This window comes from Zerene cesonia, chromosome 6 (genome assembly GCF_012273895.1).
Source record: "Zerene cesonia ecotype Mississippi chromosome 6, Zerene_cesonia_1.1, whole genome shotgun sequence".
NCBI classification, from domain to species: domain Eukaryota; kingdom Metazoa; phylum Arthropoda; class Insecta; order Lepidoptera; family Pieridae; genus Zerene; species Zerene cesonia.
Genome location: NC_052107.1, coordinates 890,288 through 917,307, shown reverse-complemented (window position 1 = coordinate 917,307; position 27,020 = coordinate 890,288). Strand labels below are relative to the sequence as shown.

The window sequence follows — 27,020 nt, the reverse complement described above, 5'->3', positions numbered from 1 at the left end:
AATTCTCACAGGTATCACATGAGTTAATCATAACTGTATGAATATTTTTTTATAAAATTCACAATTAAGGTCCTTCATTCTACCAGCTGTTTTTAAAACTTAAATAACTTAAGATAATTGAAATTTACTATATCGTGATAGCAACACTTGCCGCGAATGCGCTTTTACGTGCGCATGTCGAGATATTGTAATCTTTATTTTCATTCCTAGTATTGATTTTCTCATTACTCCTGTTTCGTCGCTGTCGAAGTCCGTTCGTACACGGATGCGGCGGAGCTCCGTCGTTGAATTTTATTTTTTTAGTGCAGTGTTGAACGAAATCCACTAAAGATGGGTTCGTTGTTCCGCAGCGAGGAAATGACTTTATGTCAGCTTTTCCTGCAAAGTGAAGCGGCATATGCATGCGTGTCTGAGCTTGGAGAACTAGGACTTGTCCAATTTCGCGACGTGAGTATGGAACAACGCCCCTTTAGGTGTAGTCTATAGTCCGACCTATGATATAAAGAAAGGTAAAGGTGACCTGATTCCATTCGATTAGATTTCATAAAAATGCCCTCGATTCGATATGGTCTGATAATATTGATTTATTGGATATCGTTATTACGGTCGTTGGTGTCTACTTAACTATCTACACATATCTAAAAGTTTCAATGAGTTGAGTGTAACTTGTATTCTTATAAAATGGTACATTGTTAATTACAATTTGAAGCAATTATTTCATAGCCACTACGACACTATAAATCCGGTTGGCATACAAACATAAATTCTCTTATTTTTTTACATTATCATCTGTCTTCCTAGAAATCATAATATGTATTCATGACTGTGTTTTAATAAAAATATTGGTACTTTTATGTGTAAAATATGTAGATAAATTCAGTAACATGTTAAGAAAAACTGACTGTATAACTTTCTTCCAATTTTAGTGTTAGAAGATATACACATTTACATTCCACAAAGTTAAATCTCATGTATCATTAATTCTATATAATTAAAATCACCATTATTATGTAAATTGAAACTTTAATACAAATCTTTTTGACAAATAATTGTAACTTAATTTCATGTTATTTTTTGCTTCTCAAAGAAAAATATAAAAAAAAATAATTATTCGAAGATATGTACAGAGGAAAAGTTAAGTATTCAGTCATGTGATTTTAGTTTTTAATCAATAATCTACTAATTTCTACATATGTGTTATCACAATAACAGTATATCTTTAAGGTTTTTATAATCATAGATAATTAATTGATTGATGGGTTTTTTATTGATAAATTAAAAATAAGTTATTTTGGGTATAATTCATGAGTAGCCAGAAGAAATAATAAAATAATAGTGTGTTCACATTCAAATGCCTGATATGAGTGATATAAATAGTAATACCATACATTTTTTCACCAACTAACCACAATAACATGAATAACAGCAAAACATTTGTTCCATTCAATGTTTTGTGGCCTTTTTTCCCTTTAATTTAGGTAAACTTACTAAGAAAGTATAATAGTAAATGTATATTTATGACACTGCTAATTGGTTACACTGTTGGATTACAAATTCGTGTGAATCTATACTGTGAGATCATAGGTAGAGAACATACTAAATTATGTAAACGTAAATTGTGTAGTTCAATACTAGTAAGTTGCTTAGAAATTATAAAAATTTTAATAGTTTAAAGGGCTATTATATAGCGTTGTATTGACTTATTCATGGTTTTCAATCTAGTACCTCAGTTTCACAGTCGTGCGAATAGCGAAGCGAATGGCGAGGCGAATTACGAACGATTGTCGCGGTAAAATGCGGTAAAGTATGTATGTATGTTCGTTATTCGCCACGCTATTCGCGCGAATGTGTGAATGCGGTATTGTGCGACATTCTTTTAAAAAGACAAAAATGTAAAAAAAAATTATTTCAATGTCTGTCATTATAGTGAATGACTAAAACATTTCAATACTCATTACAGTCGTAAGTCGACTAAATGTTATCACAGATTCTTTACAAATATTACGCGAGATGAGCTAAGAGATGCCTTTAAAAAGACAAGTCTAATTGTTCTATGCCTTTGGAAAATTACATTTTCTATCCAATCAGTATAAATACTACAAAGAAATGAACAAAAATCTCTTTCCATAGTTGAATCCAGACGTCAATGCATTCCAACGTAAATTCGTCAATGAGGTCCGGAGGTGCGATGAAATGGAGCGCAAGCTTCGCTACCTCGAGAAGGAAATTCGCCGCGACGGAATCCCCATGTTGGAGATACCTGGCGAGTGCCCCGAGGCACCACAGCCCCGAGAGATGATTGATCTTGAGGTGAGGGAACTGGTCTTGCATTTGCTAAGAACATTTCAGTTATGGGGACTTGGCTAGGTGAAACTGTTTGAAGTCTTAATAACATAAAGCTGAAGAGTTTGTTTGTCTGTACGTGCTAATCCTAGGTGCTGATGGACCAATTTAAAAAAATTCGCCATAGAATATTTATGTGATCCCTAAGTGCTATAGGTTTAAACAGAGGAAAGCTGCGGCGCACTTGTAGTCAAATATATTTATAATCATTGGATTGAAAATTAAATTCTTAAGTGAATCGCAAATTTTGGCATGCATTTTATCCTGTGACCTTATTCGTGACACACATTTTTACATACTTGCGGAACCTTGTATGAATTATATGAAAATACAAGCCTTTTAAAAAACATTAACAAATATGCTAAGCCTTTTCTAATTGAATATTCGAAATATTTATCAGACTTCACTTGATTACATAATATTATATGCACTATTATGGTCTGATGAATGTTAAATGTATGTTATCCTTCAAAAGAGTTTTAGTTATAAAAAAGACATTTATTTAATTTTCAGAATATTGAAAAAGTGCTATTTATCTAAATTATACCTGAAAGTATTTGCAATGGACATGTTATTTTAGTTTTGCATCGTTACACGTATATTTCTCCTTAGGCCACATTTGAGAAATTGGAAAACGAGTTGCGCGAAGTGAACCAGAACGCCGAAGCATTGAAGAGAAACTACCTCGAGCTCACTGAACTCAAACATATACTCAGAAAGACACAAGTATTCTTCGACGAGGTGAGTCGATAGAACCCTAATCACCCAGCCCATTCATCACGACGTGTCTCAGTAATTGTTTTGACGTCGATAACTTATATTAATTGTTCACAGCTAGGCACTATATGGATAATTAATCACAAGATAAGAATTACGTTCGCGACACGATCACAAGGGATCGCGGCTGCCTCTAGCCATTTTAATTAATTGTAAACGTATACTAACTTATCAGTAATCACATAGCTACGTCACAAGTCAACTTGGCGTGATCTAATTCGTGGCATTTGTGACGACTGCTTACTTGTGCGAGATGATTTGGATTTTCATTAGTTTTGTTTGGAACCGATCATTATTGGCGAAGTATGGCTGTTGTAGAAAAAAGTAGCTCCAAAACGAGATGCTAATGAGGTCCTTGTTTCTATCATCCTTTTATTTCCTTATGTTTTCTTTAAGTTTCGATCGATGTGTCATGCTTATTCAGGGATTTGTGTGAAATTGCAATAAGCAGACGGATTTGTCTTTGTATTACTAAAATTGCACATTTCCAGCGATCGACAACACCCCTATAAACTTGACAAAGGTCGTGGGTCTATGCAAATTCTGTCTCGTTACGATTTCAATAATAAATCTAAATAGAAATCACGTTTGGTTCTATGAAGTGATTTTTTTTTGTGCGACGTCATTGTTACATTTTTCGGACCTCGTTAACTCAATCGAATCGAAATTGTGGGGCAGGGTCAGTAATAAAGTAATAAAGTGCATTAACATTGGCGTGTGATGGCCGAATAGAATAATTGTATCTGAAAAATGTGACATTGACATTGCAATGCTGACTTTCGCGCCGTTTCGGCGCTTTTGCACAAGATGGCGGACCCTTCGCGCGAGGAGGAGCAAGTGACCCTGCTCGGGGAGGAGGGCCTCATGGCGGGAGGGCAAGCGCTCAAGTTGGGGTATGCTGATTAATTATGAGACCTCTGACGTGCTTTGACTCCTGCGAGTCAAAGCAAGTCCTGGAGTGATGTTATTTTTGCAGCGCTTGTACTGTGACGCTGATTCGGGAGTCTACCGCTCACCACTCAGGCAAGCATTGGAGACGGCCGGTTTATAGTATACCGATAGCATAACACTTTTTTAACGTACTGTGTGATGATTGATAGCTTAACTTAGATACGGTTCCGATACACATCTAATACGTGGCTTAGAGACTTAGACAAAACGTGAACCTAATCAACTGCTGCCTGAGTGAGTTTTCACTAACATTGAAACATAATTTATTTTTGAAGTCCACCGTGAACGGGCCGGGCGTGTCCGCAGTAGGGTCTACGTTCATCCGTCATGCTTTCTGTATTTGTTTTTGCATGCTTTATGATTTCTATTCATATGTGCGTAGTCACGACGAGGTTATATTTTAGTTTAGACACACTCCAACCGACACTGTAGAACTAACAATTGGACAAGCTTGGAATCGCTAGAGAGCACAAAAACGAAGCGTGTTGGTGCTATTTTTTACTACAACAAGCGTTAAAGTGAGGGGTTATATGTCGATGCTGTATGTTTCCGTCGTGTGCCGTCCTTGGGCGATGTCTGTACATGTTTGTTTGTCCGCTAGCACGAGGGCGGGGCCAATACGACTGAGTCGATGACACGTGCTCTCATATCCGACGATCCGAACAGACATATGGGCCAAGTCCAACTAGGGTATGTATGCTCGCACATACAGCACTAGTGTGACACCGAACGATGCTAATCGCCCCTGAAAGCGATGCTAGTTGTAATTGCGCAGGGTCGTGACGTACACTGCAGATCTATAATCGTTTCAGTGGTGATTAAGATGTATCATATTTGACAGTCCTGGATTAAGGAAGTAAATGACTTTTAAAGCCGTCCGACAACGATTTGTTTTCATGCACGACGTCAAGCGATAATCCATCACGCTGTTCACACATTGTGACGTTTTTATTATTTGTCAAACTACCGTAATGTCAATATTTAGCACGTTAGCAGAGCGCTGTGATGTAGCTGATGCGATCATCATCACAAGCCGTGCATTAAGACGAATCGATGAAGTTATTGAGAAATTCCCGTTTGAAAAAAAAATTACATAAAAATCTACATTTAATTGCATGTCTTGATGAATTTGTTAATGAAGAACTAATTAACTTTAATATCTACTTGAAATAATGCATAAATATCTAAATGTGCTTGGTTTATTCCCTAGTTTTCGGGACAAGCAAGAGTCCTTGGAATTCCTGCCTTGGTTAGTAGTGTACATAATATTTTAATGTAGTTGGGTTATGGTAGTAGATAAACGATATAGTCGTAAGAATATACTGGTGTTTGTATCGTGTCTGTCTCTAGTTATAAATCTTTCCGCTTCTCGTATACCGTGTAGCTTCAACTTCTGCCACACTAAATCTGCAGCGGCATTTGGCTTACTAACACACTTATTCACAATATATCCAATGCGTCATGTAACATGGACTTCAAGAATAGATGATGGACTAGGTGCGAATACTGTAAATGCTGGATTTTACGTGATCTAACGTTTTGTATAAACGCGTTTCGATGTGAGCTATAAATACAGGGATGGACGCCGGTGTGCGTGTCGAAACGTTTGCATGTGTGCTGTCGCGATGCGTCAGTGTGACGGCGTGACCTATGAGAGCGTACTATTTAACTGTCACAACTGGTGTACGCTTGTATTTTTAGCTATACATTGACGCACACATTAGTACCATTAGTTAATTTCATAAGCTTTATATGAAGCGTTTAGATTGCGTTCACTTTTTTTTCGAATACGTAACTTAACAGCGTCTTGGTACGAGTGTCTTGATATAATTTAAGTGTCATATACCAAATATTATACGTTTTAGTGAACCGTAACCAAAGTTGGAGGCATTTAAAATTCAAATGCTGGCTGAAACGGTACTAACCTTGAATTGATCGAGTATGGTTGATAATGTTTCTTGTATTGTTTGAACTGAATTCTCCGTGATATCTGTATGTGAGGCGTGTGTCCATATAAATTATTTAACATAATGTTTTATACGAGAAATATATATCTAATAATACGTAGATAAGTATGTCATCGTTATTACATTTGACGTTAAGAACGTTTTAATTCTTATCGTATACTAGTTACATCCTGCGGTTTCACCCGCGTAAGTCCGTATCCCGTAGGAATATCGGGTTACAAAGTTGCCTTTATGTTATTCCAGTTGTCCAGCTGTCTACGTACCTAATTTCATTTGCAATTGGTTCAGTAGTTTTTGAAAGAGCAACAAACACACACATCCTTACAAACTTTCGCATTTATAATATTAGTAGGATATGTAACTGCGGTGATGTTAAACCAATTATATTTATAACATTAAACATTTTTGGGAACGTTGGTTAAAAATCTTTGATGCTTATAAGTCATCCTCAAATTTTCCATATTAAAATGAATAATTCTATCTATATAAAGAACTAGACGCTCGTCCCGGCTACGCCCGCATATCAAGATTCCTGTTTTATCCCAAGGTAGCATTTAATCGGGATAATAATAGCCTATAAGCCAAGTCAGCTCATACCCTGTCTGTATACCAAATTTAATCAAAATCCGTTCAATACTTTCAGCGTGATTGACGGACAAACATCCTAACAAACACACTTTCACATTTATAATATTAGTGTGATAATAACCCATATATGTATAAAAAAGAACCCAAGAGAATTTCTATTTGAAGTGGAGTTTTTTTATCTTGGATTCTGATATGCCTCATAAAAATTTTCCCATATGTTTGTTTATGCAGCAAAATAAAACTATTATTATAATAATATGTCTTTTACACATTTTCCTCGAGTTTATTAGAGCTATAAAACACAACAAGAACACGATTTATAGTAAATGGACACATCTATGTCATTTTCCTTTACTTGTTACTGTATACGTATATTATAAATGGATGTGTTTGTTATATACGTTCTTAGGCAATAGATGTTGTAATGTCTTTATCCCGAAATAATTAGGTTTGGCTTTGATGATACATAAGAACTGATTGATCGAAGGGGCTAGGTTAAAAGGCAAGGGATCTTACAACTTCAGACGTAATTCTTTAGAAAACTTAAAAACAATGCATTAAAAACTTTGATCAAAAGTTAAAAACCTACTATTATTAAATTAAAAGAAATCGACGCTTATCATCAATAAACATTTATTGAAATTACGCTAAGTGTTCACGATTAATTAAATCATGTCTTAGTTGAATCATTATTGACGGACGATTATTTCAACCATCGTTTATTATGTTGGTTTATTCTTTGATTACACTTAGCTATTAAGATAAGTCAGCTATAAACAAAATTCTGAAAGGGTATAAAAGCTAATTTTGGTGTGTGATAATCCAATAAAACTTGCTTCAATTTGCATTTGCAAGACGCAATGATATAGTGTTATATGCTTTATCTATACCTAATAACAATGATTGTATAACATCCACACAAATTCTTCTTCAAATATGTTTGCATCTGGGAGGAAAATACACTGAACAAAAATGAAGCGATTGAATGAATACTTCTTATCAAGTTATAACAAAAGTTACATTCAATAACGTGGCAAGAAAGATGCCTTGGTTAAAATTGAAGCACCATTCATCCGCTCGCATAATATAGGGGAATTTCCAACACAAATGCAATGTTTTGCAGCTCTCGTGGAAATCGATCTGTTGTTTATAAACTGAAACCGTTAGGCAGCGGACGTTTACCTCGCCACTCGTGATTTGTCAATATTCAGACGATAATTTGTGAAAAACGCCCGATTTCATACGTATGTACTGTAACTTTTAGTATCTTTCTTTCACTGACTAAGGTTGAAAGTCAAGGGTCTGTTTGTTTTTATAATGATTTCGTTGAAGCGATTATGAGATTATGTTATGAGGTTATTTGAAGCTAATCAATATCTTCAGTCAAATCTAAAGTCTTCAGTTACCATTCTTTGCGACATTGCGAAATTAACTTAAATTCCGATTAACTGGATGCCCTAATATAGAATTGTAGATGGTAAGACACCGCGAATTTTGCTAACTGTTTCGTTAGTTTTTTCAGCGTCTCGATTATTTATATAGTGATGAGTTATATGAAAAACATGAACAAGGTTCATCATCTATTATGTTTTCAATGCAGGAACAATCGTTTTTTTATACAAGTATCCAAATTATACCTCGAAGAGTTTGGGGTAAAAGGCAATTTAGATTTTTCCAACCTAGATTTATTTACAGTCGGTTATGTCCTCGAGAGAACGTTTCTTCAATTCCTGAAATTGTGTATTTTAGATAAAGCGATAAATGACTGCTGTAACCCAAATTTGCTTCTGACGCAACACCACGGTGCGGATCTTGCGAAATATTTTATCTGATTAGTGTCTGTCAGATGAATGGAGCGTGTATTTTATGAGTCTACAGCGTATTATGTATGGAATATCTGAAGGATGAGTGAAATGCACCTCTGTCGCAAAGACAAGATTTCATTCTAGTACACTCCATTGATGGACCGTAAGACCCGAAAAGAACTTACTGGGAAGTGTCTATGATATGTTAAATGCTATGTATACTAGATTTAGAGTCGCGAGATCTACTACATGCGCTCTAAACTAAAGCATCTTCCGTTTGTATTTGTATATCGTCAATATACACATGACTATAGAAGTTTTGTCTTTTACCGTCCACGTTTCTTAAAAACGTTTCCGTAGTCCACCATACGCTATCAATTTAACGTGCAGCGAACTTAATTTACCTTGTAATTCGAAATGAATGGGCGACTCATTATGTACGTAAAGGAAATATTGATTGCTAATCGTACTAGGTACGATAATTATTATGACGATTTGGAGTTCCCAGAGTGGTGGTTTTTAAAAGATTTTTACCTAAAAGATTTTATTGGTGTATCTGAATGTCGTTGGAAGGTTCAGATTTTGCACCCATAACAATATATATATAGATTTCATATGAAATTTGCTTACTTTTACTAATATTATAAACGTGAAGGTTTGTGTGGATGGATGGTTATTACTCTTTCACATAAAGTATAAACTATGGTACATAGAAAAATTATGGTCTGGATTAGCACATACTGTTATTACCCTAGTTCCCCGCGAGTGACTTCTAGTTCCAGCTAGTTGTAAATAAAATCATTTTGTTTGTATGTTTGTATATAATCGATAACAGATTTTAAGAACGCCCGCGAATGACACAACAAAATATAGTCAGTGGTATTTTAAATGGATACCGAAACCCGTTTAGATAAAATTTTCAAATGTAAACTCATGTATCGAACCTGACCACCCAAAATTCAAGAATAGTACGAATATTTCAACACAATCATATTGGTTTAATAAGTTATAAAACTTTAAAAGAAGGAACTAGTGTAAAAAATACGAATCACAACTGTTTTCGGGAAAAATTGTAACATGACCGCGTCAGTTGGATCGCGATAACAATAATAAGTAGGTACCATCTTTTACCGAAATTAATATTTATAAATAAAACTCAATTATCTAAAGATCGTGGATACTGACGTCCGTGGGAACGTTTCAGCCAGCGAATGAATATAGGTATTTTTGAATCGACGTCCGCACAATCGGTGATTGAAGGCTTGCCTCGAGGTCGTTTGACAACGCACAAGAATGGACATTTGAGTTTTCGTGGAATCGGTGGTTATAATTGATTGATTGATGTTTTGTATTGTCGGCGTCTTAAATAGAAGAAAAACAGTAAGAGAGCCCATTGTTTGGGTCCCCACAGCGAAATATATATTATTTGGTATATGAATTATGAACTGGACCACAGAGATGATTTTGTTTTAAAGACGCTTACATATCGGAGACCGTGAAGTGCACATTATTTACGTTTTTGTAACTAATGGTGTTGGTTGATTGTAATTTTTATCTGATGTCCATTTCTATTAGTATTAGTTTGATAATATGGGAGATATCGATCATGAACGTAGACATCTAAAAATATCATGAAAATCAACATATTGTAAATTGTTTTACGAGTATTATATCGTTTTTATTAATCGTAAGAGATTTGTGCAAGATAATAGGTATAAAATGTAAATAAATCATTTTGACTGCTTTGTAATTTATGCTGAAAAATCTTGGCATTGTCTCATGAAAATACAATAAATCGTGAATATTAGAAATAAAACAAAAATTTGAAAAGTTTCGTCTGCGATCTCAGACCGACTTGGTGAGACGCCAAAACGACGAGCCATTACATCATACACAATGATAAAAAAATTCAAATGGCACTTAAATCTTAACTGTTCAAGTATCAAATTCATTTAAATCGCGTGCTATGCAGATATGGACGTTTTGTCAAGAGAACTTAGGTTTCTTTTTTTGAAAACCTTGAGACCGGACGGTTACGTTCACGAAGTGAATCCCCATTGCATGCAAACGCGTAATGAGACTTATGGCCTTGTACTATAGTTGATATTTAAATAAAAGTATGTGATTACACGCAGGACTGGGACTTTTATTAGTGATTAAATTAAATGAAGTTTTACGAGCGTTTGAACATTTTTATGAACGTTAGTTTACTCTGTTCAGTGTTACTTCAATTTATTCTCTTTTATAGAGATTATTGACTAATGTATATATATACACAAATCGATGTTTATTACAAGAATATTGTACTTATATTATAATTAACTCCAGACTGCAGCCACCCTTCACACAAAAGATATTATCTAAATAAATAGGCCTGGTACCCCAGGAAATACACCATTTCTAAAGACTACGTAATTGCATTAGACTTAACGTTGAGATTCGAATGACAGAAATTACATTTGCATCCTTTCTTATAATTGTTAGCAAGCGATGTATAATTAAATATGATGTGATACAAGTACTTTAATTAAAATAATTCGCCCACATCGTTTATTCGAGAAATAAATTTCCGCCATACAATAACGCATATTTCTAATATCAACACTGGAAGGTCGCGATATCTAATCTCATTCCAGAGATTTATGCTTATACTGGCGTATATAAGGAAATATGGTGCGTTTGTCTATTCATAGAGGCTATTTGTGATTCTATATGAAAATAATATATCGTAAAGTAGAATGAGTAATAAAATATTTATAAGTCCCTCTTTTATAATATTTCGAACAGTAATGAATGACCCTCGAGTTAGATTGCTATATATCTTGCTAAAGTCTTCAAAGACGACACTTACAACGTCGGCCTCACCAATACCTACCACAAGAATATTTAAAGTTTGTTCTTAAAAGTAGTGTCGTTGTCAGTCTTAAGTACATTTGGACATAATTATTTTTCACTAAAAAGGTCAAGAGGGTTACTACTCCTAATTATACCACGTGACATCAATTCTCTCGGTCGTATTCAGAACCCCCTTCGTCTTTGGGACGTCGTTTGAAAAAGCCATACAAAACGCTGTCATTTAAAGAACACAATATATCGCACTTCTCGTAATGTCAGATAGTTTTCCATGTGCCAGCCAGATAGCTAGATCGGGAACAACATAATAAGTATATAACTAAATTAGTCATAGCTTTATTGAGTCATGTGATACCAACTAAACACTAGTGAATATTACGGTCGATGACACTGAATGGACCTTGTGTTTATTAAACGGTGTGGGTTTTAAAGTGGAATTCATAAATGTTATTCCAAAAAAATTTATACTCGCCTTTTGCGGATAGTAAAAACTGAATAATCTTTGAACGATATATGAGAATGGATGTAGCAATAGAATCTCATCACATAATCACTTTAGAGTACCTAACATATTTTTAATGATGTCTAAACAAATAAAACTACAAACGTCTTTATTACTTCTCGAGATAAAGACAAATATATGTTAAATGTATTCATTAATTGACGGTTTAATCTTTAGAAACATACCGGGAGTTCATATGTATTATCTTTGGTTAATAAAATGCATAATATCTGAATTAAAAATCTATGCACTGACTATAATTTATCTCGGCCCACAATTTCATTCAGATTTATAAAAAATAGTTAACAATTATCGTTCAAATTTGTGGTTATCTTTTGTTAGCTATTGAAAATCCTCACAATTACAAGTGAGAACTTGTTAGAAAAACATAATTTAACACTTCCTTTTACGTACTGTTTTATTTAATTATTTGAATAAACAAGTCTTTATCAAACAAGAGTTACAAGGTCCATAATATTTCACACCACCAACTTGGGAGGTTGAAGAACGTTTGAATTAGTTACAGTGCCTAATATGTATGGTAAATTGTATCACCACGTATTGTCCCTATGGTATAAACAAAAGGGAATAATTGCCGTATAAATTGTTGATTATTTCGATTTAGAAATCTGTCGTTGGTACAAGGCCGTTATATTCTTTAGTGTTCTACCTGATACTTAAACGGATGAAAATTTCAAAAAACAGTTTCCTGTGTTTTTAGTCTTTACGTAATGTGACCTGGATGAGATCGATGTGAAGCGATAAGGCCCCTTTGAGATTTAAGTTCTTTTGAGAAATCGGAGTCTATAAAATTATATTAACTATTCATTATTACAAAGCGATGCAATTTCGTCGCCAATTATATAACATAATGTAATTATTTATACCTTATCAGCGATAGTATTCTCGTTACGAATGTAACCGTTATCAACTCGATTTATAATGGAAAAAATCGTCCATGATTTTGCACTTGTATTGTCTTGATAAGATATTTAAATTGGAGTACTTCCGTCATTAAATATAATTTTCCATGTAAAAATAAGATTTTTATTCGATTTTTTGCTCAACCGCGGGTAGTTGTAAGTTGATGATCAATATCTCCAATAAAGACGGATTTTGTTTTTGTCAAGGGTTTTTCATAATTAGTATTCTACATACATCTTTAGGTGAAAGTCAAATATGCGAATCGAAACTGTGTTAAGTTACGCAACATTGCCATTGTCGATGTTTGCAGAATAATTCTTTTTGTATGGGGTTGAATAAAATCCTATGTTATTTTATTATGAACTTTTAAGTAATCTTTCATATTTTTTTTACTTTCGATTTATAGACGTACTTATAGTTGATATCTGTTTTTGCTCTGATCCATATTATATCTTTTTTTGAATAATTTTCCTGATTCACCATAAATAATATATTTTTTATGAAAATTAGAGAGGCAATGTGATTTTTAGAGATTGCTCGTGTTTGACTTTCAGTGGGTACTCATGTGTATATATTCATTATTGCGCCCACATCCACCCGTCAAATTTTCCAAGAAGTCGATTGTACATAGAAAGGGGAATACCGTGAGATGTTATATCGATTAAGTTACACATATGTGTAGCACGTGTACGAAACGTATATAATAGTATAATTTGTTTAATGTGAAACAAGCCGCTATAGTATTGACATTGCTATTATGGTATTCCTTTTTAGCCAGATTTTTGTTCCAATTTATCTTACCTTCGATTTCTTGGCATCGAACACGTAACCATGTGGAAATGGGCTAACAGTTACCAATCACCAGTGTGATGTGCTAAGACCTTTGTCTGCGCAGTTTCGTCGCCGGCGTTATCCTCAGGGAGCGAATCCCGGCATTCGAGAGGATGCTATGGAGGGCCTGCAGAGGCAATGTGTTCTTGAGGCAAGCTGAGATTGACACACCATTGGAGGACCCTTCATCGGTATGTAACATAGTAGTTTGTGTACCTACTCGAATTTTTATTTTATATTATTTTAACAAGAGATAAGCCTATCTCTTATATTTTGAGTATTTCCACAAAAATATTGATTGAAAAAGATTCGACATAATATGCAACTTATGTGATCACCGACATCACACTATTCAAACCTTCGAAACTTTAATGGTGCAGCGTTTTTTATAATATTATCTTCTTTAAAAGCATACGAAGAATCTGTTTCCTTCTGTAGTCTTAATGCACTTAACGAAAATTGCATTCCTTACTCTGAATGAAGATATTTCAGTATACCTTTAATATAGATTAGTGAACGTTACTAAAGACCATTGTTTAATTCTTGCATTCAATAGTATTCTATTCACATTTATTTCCTCCATTGTGAATACAAAAATAATATTTGTTCTTCTTGAAAACCGATAAATCTTTTGCTCATTCCAGAAAGGTTATAATCATTTGCGTCAGAAACGCGTCAAAGTCGATTGTCTCCAAGTAAACTATTAATGTAGATAAATAATTGTTTACCTTTACGTGACGAACGATATGTCTTCATTAATTTACAGCATATTTGCGTTGTTTGAATTTTAAACTAAAAAAATTATAACAGTGACACATGTTCATAGAATGACCAAAACATAAAAACCAGAATTACAGAGCACTGTCCCTTAATGGCAAGATAGCAACCGTTTCATGGCTAATACTTACGATTGTTATTGTGTCTGATTAGAATTAGAAAGGCTATTGTCTAGGCAACAGTACATAAATTGCTCGTGAAAACTTCAAACAGCTACCATAACTAACTTTCCAAAGACTACAGAAACACAATTTATTTATTCAAATGGCCATCGCTTTGGAATGCTTAAATTCACATAAAATTCTTTCGGTTCTTTCGCACATAACCCTAAACTAGCCAAATCGTGTCCTAAACTCGCCAAACCGCCTCTTCCAGTCGGACCAAGTATACAAGTCGGTGTTCATCATATTCTTCCAAGGGGACCAGCTGAAGACGCGCGTCAAAAAGATATGCGAAGGCTTCCGCGCCACCCTGTACCCGTGCCCCGAGGCGCCCGCCGACCGCCGGGAAATGGCGATGGGCGTTATGACCAGGATCGAGGATTTGAATACCGTGAGTTGTTTTTTTTTTTTGTATTATTTTTGTTGCATAGATTTGGCCGCTGTTGTGAAGGTTCGTATTCCATGATTTATTAGTTCCGTTTAAATAGCTACTGAATAAGTGTTGGACAAATGTGTTTAATTAGATCGATGAATAAATGCAAATTGAATTAGCAGAACATATAAAAGATTTTAATGAGGATCAAACGATAACATTTCTTATTTATGGATAGTAAATGAATTATATGAAATAAATAGTTCTTAGCAATGACGCCCTAATCGTGCCAATCATCATAGAAAGAAATACTCCCAATTTCTTTGTTTATTGCATTGATATTGAACCTCTAAAAGTCTTCGTTCGACTCATAACTTTTTAATTTGAATCTTAAATTGTATCGTACTCTAGAAATATAAGATTAGAAAAGGTTAAATTTAAGATGAACAATGATTAAGAAGTGTTTATTTTTATAAATCACTATTTGTCGCATAATGTGATGATACATTATATTCTTACTATCAGGTGTGTAAACGATATATTAACAGATATTTTGTTCAAGACAATCTAGCCACTTTAAAAATGGATCTTACCCGAAATCTTGAGGAAAATCAATTTAAGTTGAGAGTCATGATGAGATCCAAAAGTCATTAATTCGATCACCATACACCAATCAAATTCGACCTTGTAGCTTATCATGAGCCACTGAAGGCTTTTAGGGTTGCCAACTTGATAATACTAATTTCCCATATTGAATAATTACACGTAAATGTCATGCGTAAATTACATTTATTATATATTATATTACGTTACATTACATTTATATATAATACACTTTTAAAGAGACGTCGTAAATGGTACTACTAACAGAATAAACGTTACACATAGATTGTTTTTTGGGTTTGTTTCCTCGGAACTTTCTACTGGGTGAACCGATTTTGAATTCAATTTATTTCAAAGCTGGTGCCTTCCATATGAAGGCGGTTTTTTAAAAATATTGTATATTGTACATCCATTTAATTACAAAAAAAAAAACTTATTTTACACTAGCAGTTCGCCCCAGCATCGGCCGTGGCTTTACATGATAGTCTATGTGAAATGGTGAAATAATGTTTGAAATCGACCCAGTAGTTTTTGTGTGAAAACATTACAAACATACTTACATACGAATCTTTTCTCTTTATAATATTAGTAGGTATAAATGTTAAGTATAAATGTTGAATTGAAGAACTTAAAAAAATATAATATAATTAACGATTAAAAAACAAAGACTTGTTTAATAAACCAGTTTAAAAAAGGATCAGGTTCTGTATTCCACTGTGCACTTTTACTCATAGTTGTCAGCCCTATAGTTCATGACTTTGACACAAAAAGTATGAGTTAAGAACGAGATTATCTATGGTTCTCTATGGTTTATGATGTTTTCCTAACGATTAGGCAACGTCGTCTGGTGGAAAAAGGGTTGTATATTGTCTATGTTATAAAAATGGCTTAATTGGGATAAAAGTTATGTTGTATTTATGATAACTTGTCTCTAAAGTGGACTTTGTCAACTTTACAAAGATATAACTTAATCTCGAACCACGTAAAAAGTTAGAAATATATTTCTATACTCATAATAATATTAATAAATAAAAAGCAGTCGCCAAATGTGTTGCTCAAACTCTAGAATGGCTCGACCTATTCGGCAAATATTTTTTTACGTTTTTGTTAACGGCACGAGGAAGTTCTTATGGTGGGAAATAAATTAAATTTATTTCAATTTCAAATTATTGTACAATAGATTAAAATCATCTGTTTTTTATATTTAATTTTTCTCAAAACCATTTACACATATGCTTTACTAAATTTGATATAAAAAAATATACATATAGTATATGTAACAATCTTTCTTATACATATATAAGTATAAAAGTTGTTAAAATTTAATAACAAATAAAATAGATGTCTAATACTACATTTTTTATTTATTATTTACCCAACAGGTTCTCGGCCAAACCCAAGACCACCGGCATCGCGTGCTAGTCGCCGCCGCTAAGAACATAAAGAATTGGTTCGTCAAAGTGCGCAAGATTAAGGCGATCTATCACACGCTGAACCTGTTCAATCTGGATGTGACGCAGAAGTGTTTGATCGCCGAGTGCTGGGTGCCAGTACTGGACATGGAGACGATACAGCTCGCTTTGAGGAGGGGCACGGTGAGTTTATTCGTTCTTTATTTATTAGCTCGCTGCAGCTTGCAACCGATATCGAAACAGGAGGAGGCTATCGACTGTTCTTTTGTTGGCTTGGTTAGCTGTTAGAGCTTTCGACTAGTTGAACTGAGTTTGATGATTCCTATTTTATTTCAAACTACCTTCCCCGTTCTATCTGTAATTTGGTCTAGTTCTAATTAAACATACAGATGCTTAATTTGGAGAAAATTGAGCATTTTTGTTAAAAAATTGTTTTTTGTGTCATGGTCGGCAAAGGAGCTAGCGGATCGCCTGAAGTTAGCGCTGCCACCGCCCATGAACATTTGGAGAGGCGTAAAGTCGGTTGCAGACCTTACGTCCCTACAAATGTATTGCCGACTTTAAATTGGATAGGGATTGGCAAAGGATCGAAGAGAAGGAATAAAGGAAAGGATTATGATATGGGCCTTTTCTTAAAAATGTCTCAATTTATTTATGTTATTCATGTAAAAAATGTGAACAGGAACGCAGCGGCAGTTCAGTGCCGCCGATCCTGAACCGCATGGAGACGCTGGAGGACCCGCCCACGTACAACCGCACCAACAAGTTCACGGGCGCCTTTCAGAATTTGATTAACGCGTACGGTGTCGCCACCTACAGGGAGGTCAATCCTGGTGTGTATCACCTTATTGGACTGTAACTAGACGCTCGTCCCGGCTCCGTCCGGATTAATAATTAGTGTTTTATCCCAAGGGTGCACTTAATTTCATCAAAATCCGTTCAGTAGTTTCAGCGTGATTGACAGACAAACATTCAAACAAACAAGCCTTCACAATTATAATATTAGTGTGATCTACACGAATATTATAAAGCTGAAGAGCTTGTTTCAATAGTGTTGATGTCAATGATGGTATGTTGTAAACCGACAACGCCAATTATATAAATTATAATTGGCATAGTTGGTTCACGTTATTCACAATAATTATAATTTGCATATACCATAGTACATTTCTATTAGAATAGAAAAGAATTGAATATTATACATATATGCATTTTTCTCTGATCTCTTGTAACTCGAACATATGGTTGTCCAACAGCGCCGTACACGATAATAACGTTCCCGTTTCTGTTCGCGGTGATGTTCGGCGACCTCGGGCACGGCGCGCTGATGGCCGCCTTCGGCTTCTGGATGTGCTACAAGGAGAAGCCGCTGCAGGCCAAGAAGATCGACAGCGAGGTGACGCACGCACACACACACACACACACGCACACACGCACTCACGCTCGCACGCACATGCGCTCATACGCACGTACGCACATATGCTCACAAGGATACACGCTAGTACACCCACATAAGCGCACGTATTGTATGTAATGTACACACAAAAACATACACATGGCCACAAGCGCGAGCATTGAGATAAGCGATGACACACGTAGGTTAACGCAGGCAAAGACTAATGTGCGCTGTTACACACACACACACACACACGCTCATAGGTGCACACCGACACATGTGGCAAACCAGACCAAGACGTACCAAATTTTAAAATGAAAACAAACACGAATGGGTTTCGAAATCAGCCTCATGAATGATTATTTTCTATATTTATTTATTTTTTTAATATTTTTCACTTTAATCCAATTAGTTTTAATATTATATCGTGTGGCATATTACGTAATAATCGTTTATGAACACGTCGGTTAATCGTGGTACTCACACATGCGCCGCTCCCCAGATATGGAACATATTCTTCGGCGGGCGCTACATCATCTTCCTGATGGGCCTGTTCTCCATGTACACGGGGCTGATATACAACGACATATTCAGCAAGAGCCTCAACATATTCGGCTCGTCGTGGCGGAACAACTACAACGTGAGCACGCTGCGCGAGAACAGGATGCTGCAGCTGAACCCGGACTCGGACGACTACATACAGACGCCCTACCCGTTCGGCATCGACCCCGTGTGGCAGGTGAGCGAACGTGTGTACGTATGTGGGTGTCGAGCACGCTTCGGCACGAATGCGGCCAGCTCGCGCCGGGGAAGTACCACACCCCCCACAGAAAACCGGCGTGAAATAGCATACTGCTATGTTTCGTTCGGTGAGTGGGAGAGCCGGAGGCCCATATCCTTTTCTTCACCCTTCCCAGTCCTTTCCTTTATTCCTGTCGCCAATCCTTTCCTTTTCCCTTAAACGTTAAAAGCGTGAAGCGCATCCGCAGAGGCACTATCTCCACTATTTCTGAGAATAACCCATTCCAAAAGAAAAATATGTTGCAAAATTATATACATGTAACAATGCATATTATATATCCACAGTTGGCTGAAGCGAACAAAATTATTTTCATGAACGCGTACAAAATGAAAATCTCCATCATCATCGGTGTGTTCCACATGTTGTTTGGTGTCTGTCTGTCACTCTGGAACCACATGTGAGTATTATTATCTATATAGTTTGAAATAATCCTATCCTACTATCCCACTTATATTATAAATGCGAAAGTTTGTAAGGATGTGTTGCTCTTTCACGCAAAAACTACTGAACCGATTGCAATAAAATTTGGTACGTAGACAGCGGGACAACTGGAATAACATATTGGTAACTTTTTATTGGTGAAATCGCGGGGCGCAGCTCTATCTTCTATATTATAATCATCTTAAAATTGTTAGAATTACACCAAATTTTAATTGTGACCACACCAACTTTCATTATTTATTTTAAATAAAATGAAGTAGCATCGAAACTGCACCCATTATAAAGTAAAGTGGTGAAAAAAAAAATTGAATCGAGTACTTTCTCCTCTTTTAAAAGTCGGTTCCAAAATATTGCTTTCACTTTCTGCAAGTAACGAATAAACATAAAATCTCACTCGCTCTCTCTCTCTCTCTCTCTCTCGCTATCATCAGCTACTTCAAGCGGCGCATCAGCATCTACGTGGAGTTCGTGCCGCAGATAGTGTTCCTCACGCTGCTGTTCTTCTACATGGTGCTGCTGATGTTCATCAAGTGGACCAGCTACGGGGCCACGCCGGGGCACTTTGGCAGCGATGACCCAGGTACAGGGGGATCAGACCACACTCATGACCCTTTATCACTCAAGCGGCCCGAGGGAACGTAGTGGAGTAGTGAACGTAGTTAATCGGTAGTCCATTGTTGCAACAATGTGGAGGCTGACATAACTTAAAGTACCTTCGGGGCTTTGGGTCAGCATAAAAAGAAAAAAAAATCCACCAGGTCAGGTTAGGAGGGGGGGGGGATGCTTGTACATTGTAACTTTTTACATAACTCAAATCCTATGATAATAAATGTAAATAGCATAGATTTCTAATTCAACTTGGAAGCAGCTCAAAAGTCTGGAAGCACTAATTTCTTTGTCACTGATAATGATGATATTTTTGTTGAGAAACTTTCCTGTTCTTTAAAATTGTCAAATCAATCAATTCATCATTTGAATGCTATAAAACTAAAACTCTTACATATAAAACTAAAACTCAGAAATATATCGTTGTTGATCATAGACTTGAAAAGCATTAAATTCTTAGTTGCTTTAACGATGATGATGATTATTATGATGATGATGATGATGATGGTGATGATGGTAATGCTGATGATGATGTCGCCATCCGCAGAGATCGTGAAGTCGAGCGCGTACTGCGCGCCGTCGATCCTGATCACGTTCATCAACATGATGCTGTTCAAGACGGACGCCAACCCGCGGCCGCAGTGCGAGGAGACCATGTTCGCCGGCCAGCTCGTCTTCCAGAAGGTGCTCCGCCTGTTGTTAGATGCAACGCGTGCTTTCATATTTGAATAAATTTTTTTCTTAAAGAATACTTGGAGCGTGATTTACACTCGATAGCGAGGGCAAAAATATAGTTTCAAGAATATGTGTCTGTTTGTCTGTTTGTAAGTCCGGGCTAAACTCACCAAGTACTGCACAGATTTACTTCAAATTTTACATGAATGTTACGTTGTCAGCTAGTGCCTTAACATATTTTATTTGATTATATTTTATATATAATAGGTTTAAAATAATCTCTTAAATTTCCAGTTATTCGTGATCGTGGCCCTTTTATGCGTCCCCGTGTTGTTGTTCGGAAAACCCTATTTCGTCATGAAGGAGCAAAAAGAGAGAGCCGTGAGTATAATCTTTTAATATAATTTATCAGTCACGTTGTTTGTCCACAATGGACTCCTAAACTGTTCAACCGATTTTAGTTAACTTACACACTATGTTCAGTTTGATCCAACTTAAAAGATAGGATAGTTTATATTATTACATTATACAATAAATGATTACCCGGGCGGATTCCGGTCCGATCCGGAGTGCAACTAGTTATTACATAAGTTTTACTATTATTTAATTTAATTAAGTCTACCTAAGCTCATCAAATCTAAATAATCAAATTTGTATTATTAACAATGTAACATATAAACAGGCTTACCATAAAAATCACTGTTTTATAGCAAAGAATACAATTTTATTAGTAGCATATATATCATTACATCGTAATATTATAAATACGTAGATTACACTACTAACGTAGATTACAATATCGTGATTCACTATTGTTTCTTTATATTTCACAGAGCCAAGGCGCACAGCCCTTAGAAGCGGCGGCCGAGAACGGCAGCGCAGGCGGCGCTCCGGTGCCGGCCTCGCAGCATCACGATGAAGACATCACCGAGGTGTTCATTCACCAGGTGCGTTTGTTTATTTGGAACGAAACAATATATTGTATTTTAACTAAAAATCACGACGACGTCCGTAAAAGTTTGCTTGGTTGAATTATGGATCAATTTGTGGGAGTTGCCCTCTTCGATCCGGGAGTATAAAATATTAGTATTAATATTTAATTTTTAGTTTTATAGCATTGAAATGCTTTATAAATGTGAAATTTTGAAAGAATAGAAAAAATTTGATCTCAAGGCAGGATTCGAACCTGCGTATCTTGTATCTCTATCTGTATTTGTATGTGGTAGTCGAGCACGCTTCGGCACAAATTGGGCCAGCTAGCACCGGGGAAGTACCACACCCCCACAGAAGACCAGCGTGAAATAGCATTCTGCTGTGTTTCGTTCGGTGAGTGGGGGAGCCGGAGGCCCATATCCTTTTCCTTACCCTTCCCAGTCCTTTCCTTTATTCCTATCGCCAATCCTTTCTGAATCCCTTCCCAAAAAGTCGGCAATCCATTTGTAGAGGCGTAAGGTCTGCAAAGGGCCTTATGCCTCCACAAATGTTCATGGGCGGTGGTAGCGCTTACCATCAGGCGTTCCACCAGCTCCATTGCCGACTGTAACATAAAAAAAAAAAAAAAAAAATCTTGCCTAACCGTAGCAACGCCTAGCCTCTCGGCCACCCGTGATCCTGCCACAGTAATCGAATTTTTTCCACTCTTTCGGTTTCATGTGCCTAAGGGGCACCCCACGCCATCTATTGAGATGATTAAGAACCATCACAACCAATACGAAACATTATTTGCTACGGTTAGGCAAGAAACGCAGGTTCGTATCCTGCCTCGTGATCAAATTTCTTCTATTCTTTCAAAATTTCTCATTAGTATTAATAATTAAGTCAAATAATACAATTTTTTTAATTCATAAAATGTGTATTTTTTGCTATGTAGGCGATCCACACCATCGAGTACGTACTCAGCAGCGTGTCGCACACGGCCTCGTACTTGCGGCTGTGGGCGCTGTCGCTCGCGCACGCGCAGCTCGCCGAGGTCGCCTGGAACATGCTGCTGCGGAAGGTATGTGTACACTGATAGACGTGCGTACATGTGCACACGCATGTACGTGCTTACTAATTGAGAAACGTATGCACGCACACTTGCATCTAAATCCTAGGCTTCACTAGCCACAAGCAGGTTCCAGCAAGGAGAAATAATGGAAATACTTCTACAAATACTAATGACCATTGGTAATATTACGCGAAAGTGAAATGTCTATAAAAATATCTAGCTATCAAATATTGGATATACCTATTGGAAATCAGTGAGTGAAAAAAACGAAGAAAACGAAAGTGTTTTCTGTTAAATGATAATATAGAATGCTGCTCGTGTTCCGCAGGGCCTGATGTCGTTGGGCTACGAGGGCGGCGTGTTCCTGTACGTGGTGTTCGCGGGCTGGGCAGCCATCTCCATCTCCATCCTCGTGCTCATGGAGGGGCTCTCCGCCTTCCTGCACACGCTGCGTCTGCACTGGTGAGCGTACACACACACACACACACACGCACACACGCACCCGCATGCGTACAAGCACACGCATGCGCACGCAGTCAGCTTTCTCTTTTAACTCATCTCATGGTATCAACACACGGAAAAAAAAAATACTACATTGTAAAGAAGTAGCATAGTTAAGACTTGCATCTATATTAAGCTCAGTAATTCCATACCTGAAATAACTGATCATCCTGGCATTTTTTGACTAACTAAACGTAACGTAATTTATTTGCTACTATTATATAAAATGAATTATATTTACTACCGGACTATTGTCTGTTATAATTCCATTGTGGAATAATTTTTTTTACGTTACAGTCGACAACATGACAAAATTTATTCAGTCAATCAAAATTACCGAGTGTTGATATATTTTTTACCCAACTACCCAATAAAAAGGGTATTTATTAATTGTTATTATTGAACATTTATAAAAATTATATGTTTATTCCGACCAGGGTGGAGTTCCAAAGCAAGTTCTATGCGGGTGAAGGTTACTTGTTCCAGCCTTTCTCGTTCGAAGTGATCCTTGACTCGGCCGGACAGACCGAGGAGTAAATGAAATGAATTAGAAGCATTTCGCATGTGAATTAAATCAACTTTGCCGTAGCATTTTTCTTTTTTCATTATGATTTTATAATTCGGATGCATTACAGAAAAACATCTTACTGTTTTCTTTAAAAATATCTTGATACTTTTTTTTTTATTGTATTTTTTCTAATATTTTCTCTTAAACTATACTTTTATTTAAAATATGTTATGGTAAAGTTGGCTTAAACGTAGGAATTACTGCTTTAAGGCATTAGGAAGTTATTTATTCCTATATAATAAATGTTACATGTTCTTAAAGTGAATTTTTATCTGAATTATATGTCTTTCCCTACTTGAACTAGATTTGAGTCTTCAAATAAATAAATGTTAAATGTATTTCATATAGGTATGTCTCTTTCTGTCTTTAGTAATGCATGTGTTAGAAAGAGAGAAATATATGTTATTTCAAATAGACTCGTACTATTGCTAGTAGCAAAAAGTAGTTATTTGTATCTATCGTGAGATTTTACCCAATGTCTTTATTTTTAATCATTTTTTATAACATTTTTATAAGTGAAATGTACTTAAATCTGATTTTTTTTTAACCCGAGGCTCTCTTACATAGTTATATCATTCCAGTACAATTCAGTGAATATATAATCGATGTTAATCAGCTTTTATTAGGGAAATGTTGAATCAGAAATAAATATTATTTGTAGCTTAAATGTGGTTTTATTTCTTTAGTTCATACGATTGATAATTACATTTTTTATTTTCGCTAATAATTAAATTGGTATTTGAATGAATTGACTGAGCGATCAGTCAGTAATAAAATAATAATTACGTTATATTGGTTTTAATAAAAAATATATCCATAATTTCTAAATGTTTCCAATAAAGGTACATACTTGGCAACAATTATAATATTCATATAAGGCTCAGGGAATATAAAATTATCCCATTAATTCAAATTGTTTTAATCGAATTCAGCTCCAATGGTGATGCTGATATCACCGGGAAGTACGTTCGTTTTATGGTACCAGCGATTCGTGTCCACCACCACTGAAATATATAGAATATATATAGAAAAAACAAACCTAATTAGACTACAGGTACTAGTATAGTATTGTGTTATCTGTTTAATAAGGTAAATTATTCAATTGAAGTTACATTGACTTTTATTTTAACGCGCGAAGTAATATCACTCTCTACTCCTACTCTTACTACACCTCTATTAAATGAGTAATTTTAATTGCCATTAACGAAAACAAAGAATAATACGGTACTAGAGCAGAAAAATATAGTAAGGATTCTCAATATGATAATAATTTGTTGAGGGCACAATCGATAAATACTGTGATTAAATAATTCATATTTGGCATCTATAACTTTTATCCACTTAATAGATTAAACAATATTTTGTTTAATGGACGTGAATCGTCTAGTATTAATCGCAGTATTGCCATTTCCAAATTAAAAGGTGTATTATAATCAATTTGTTCCTCTAGCAATACTCAAAATCTTACAAATCTCCCCCGGCTGTACGGTAAATGTGATCCAGTCACACCAATATATGCACTCTGGCGGAGGCGCGAGTTGCCACTCCTTGCGGCCACGGATCTGCGCCTGCCACGACATATGCCGTACGGAATCCACCTTAAAATGATTGGTTTTGTTATATGATTAGTCTATTGATTTACCTGGTAAGGACATTTTGATGAAGGTTTGATTTGAGACACTTTTTTGTTATTGAACGACAAACGAGCAGAGGCATTGATGGAAAGAAAATGCAAAATTTTACATCATGTATTAACATTATCCATACTCACATGCATATGTGCGCCCTGTCCTGGCCCACCCATAAATATCCAATCTACCATATCACTTTCTGCTGTCCTCGGCAAGAAGTAGGGTCTACTGTAATAAGCCCTTAATTTTCTCGTCTCTTCGTCATAACAAGTGCTCCATCCAACATACCACGGATCGCCGGATAAATTAGCGCGCTTTTCGTCCATGGTAAATACTTCGTGTAAGGAATTTAAACCAGATTTGTAAGCGAAGAAAAAGCAGTCGTTGGTTTTCTTCCCTCTTTTCTCGTTGAGATAGAAATCGGCGAAGAAGTGGAAACTGAATTCCTGTTGTAAAATACTTTTGATTTTAGTTTCTATAAAGAAACCACGTATTGCCTAAGTATTTAGGTTAAATTATAGCTATAAATCGCAAATGAATAAAAAAAAAATACGTTAAATTTAACGAAATAATGCACTGTAGAGATCGTTGACTAGCTAGTATTAGACTAAACGGTATTTTTATTTTTTCACACTTACAAACCTCCATTGCCCGCCAATTTTCAGTAGCATCAGTGACGATAACAGGTTTTGTGGAGTACGCGTAGTGGTCTTCGAAGTCTTCCGGCGAAACACCCGTCAGTCTAGTAACATTGGTGACTTCAATGCACATGCTACAGTCTTCTGGGGGTCGGAATAGTGATTTCGATGATGATGGCAGCTGTAGCATGCAAGTCTGCAATTTTTTTTATCATTTTTTAAGATATTTGTAATAATTATTATGATTATTTGTAGATAATATAAGCAGTTTGCGATATTTACCAGTTGTTGATATTTTTATAATAAAACGGCGCATAATTTTTTAAGTAACGGCAATGAATTTTATTTAGATGTTTTTCAGTTGCTTAGTCATATGGCATTTTTATTAAATTTGTAGTTTCCTGTATAATAGTAATACATACCTCTGTATATACTTGATTAATTACCCACGAGACAATAAAAGCTAAGAAAGTAATCACAAAAAATACAACGAAATATTTACAATAGCTTTTAAATTTTTCACTGAAAAGTTTTGATTTATTTGGTAAATTTAGTGTAGATATATAAGCATTATTCAGTTTAAATTGCTCAATTTTGTTCAATATCTTCAATATTTTTAATTCAGCGGCTTTTAGTTTTTTCTCGCAAGTTTTGGCGCGAAGTGCGGACATCTCGCCGTTGTATAAGATCTGAAAAGATTTAAAACATTGTCACCGTATTTATAAGGCCGCATCCTTCTGGATATAAAAGGCATAAGAGTCGTTTGCTATTTTTTTTTTATTTATTTAATTTATTCGAATGACTCATTTTGTTAATAACAATTAACTCGTAAAAACCATGTTAGTATATGTCTTAAATCCTATAATTGTGACAACTATTTATGTCAGCCACTATCACAATGCGATAAT

General features: G+C 35.6%; 2 protein-coding genes across 5 annotated transcripts; one reads left to right on the top strand and one right to left on the bottom strand.

Annotated features, from left to right (window-relative positions):
• Positions 1 to 135: 135 nt before the first annotated feature.
• LOC119840543 (V-type proton ATPase 116 kDa subunit a1) lies at positions 136 to 24,510 on the top strand. 4 transcript variants are annotated; one of them, XM_038367221.1, is made up of 19 exons: positions 331 to 447; positions 2,131 to 2,310; positions 2,956 to 3,084; positions 4,673 to 4,761; positions 5,282 to 5,320; positions 13,606 to 13,732; positions 14,694 to 14,870; positions 16,838 to 17,050; positions 17,550 to 17,700; positions 18,124 to 18,263; positions 18,766 to 19,002; positions 19,350 to 19,462; positions 19,938 to 20,086; positions 20,660 to 20,796; positions 21,082 to 21,168; positions 21,621 to 21,734; positions 22,658 to 22,783; positions 23,103 to 23,236; positions 23,713 to 24,510. In XM_038367221.1, the coding sequence occupies exons 1-19, from the start codon at positions 331 to 333 to the stop codon at positions 23,810 to 23,812; spliced, it is 2,559 nt and encodes an 852-aa protein (XP_038223149.1). In that variant the 3' UTR covers positions 23,813 to 24,510. The 4 variants fall into 4 exon arrangements, with proteins under 4 accessions (XP_038223153.1, XP_038223152.1, XP_038223150.1 ...); XM_038367225.1 differs by lacking the exons at positions 4,673 to 4,761; positions 5,282 to 5,320 and adding an exon at positions 4,097 to 4,143 and having other exon boundaries at positions 136 to 447; XM_038367224.1 differs by lacking the exons at positions 4,673 to 4,761; positions 5,282 to 5,320 and adding an exon at positions 3,928 to 4,013 and having other exon boundaries at positions 136 to 447.
• A 251-nt stretch (positions 24,511 to 24,761) lies between these two features.
• LOC119840502 lies at positions 24,762 to 26,783 on the bottom strand. The gene is made up of 5 exons (XM_038367142.1): positions 26,535 to 26,783; positions 26,117 to 26,308; positions 25,615 to 25,920; positions 25,312 to 25,441; positions 24,762 to 24,847 (listed from the first exon to the last, which is right to left on the bottom strand). Exons 1-5 carry the CDS (start codon positions 26,781 to 26,783, stop codon positions 24,762 to 24,764), a joined length of 963 nt encoding a protein of 320 aa, XP_038223070.1.
• Positions 26,784 to 27,020: the final 237 nt, after the last annotated feature.

What these genes read in the sequence shown, in the direction of transcription:
- LOC119840502 (XM_038367142.1), bottom strand. Translation starts at nt 26,783, where the DNA reads ATGTCCGCACTTCGCGCCAAAACTTGCGAGAAAAAACTAAAAGCCGCT. An exon ending in TTAATCAAGTATATACAGAG is followed by an intron (nt 26,309 to 26,534) that starts GTATGTATTACT and finishes AAAAAATTGCAG; the next exon opens with ACTTGCATGCTACAGCTGCC. An exon ending in AAAATTGGCGGGCAATGGAG is followed by an intron (nt 25,921 to 26,116) that starts GTTTGTAAGTGT and finishes ATTTTACAACAG; the next exon opens with GAATTCAGTTTCCACTTCTT.
- LOC119840543 (XM_038367221.1), top strand. Translation starts at nt 331, where the DNA reads ATGGGTTCGTTGTTCCGCAGCGAGGAAATGACTTTATGTCAGCTTTTC. An exon ending in GACTTGTCCAATTTCGCGAC is followed by an intron (nt 448 to 2,130) that starts GTGAGTATGGAA and finishes CTCTTTCCATAG; the next exon opens with TTGAATCCAGACGTCAATGC. An exon ending in CCGAGGTGTTCATTCACCAG is followed by an intron (nt 21,735 to 22,657) that starts GTGCGTTTGTTT and finishes TTTGCTATGTAG; the next exon opens with GCGATCCACACCATCGAGTA.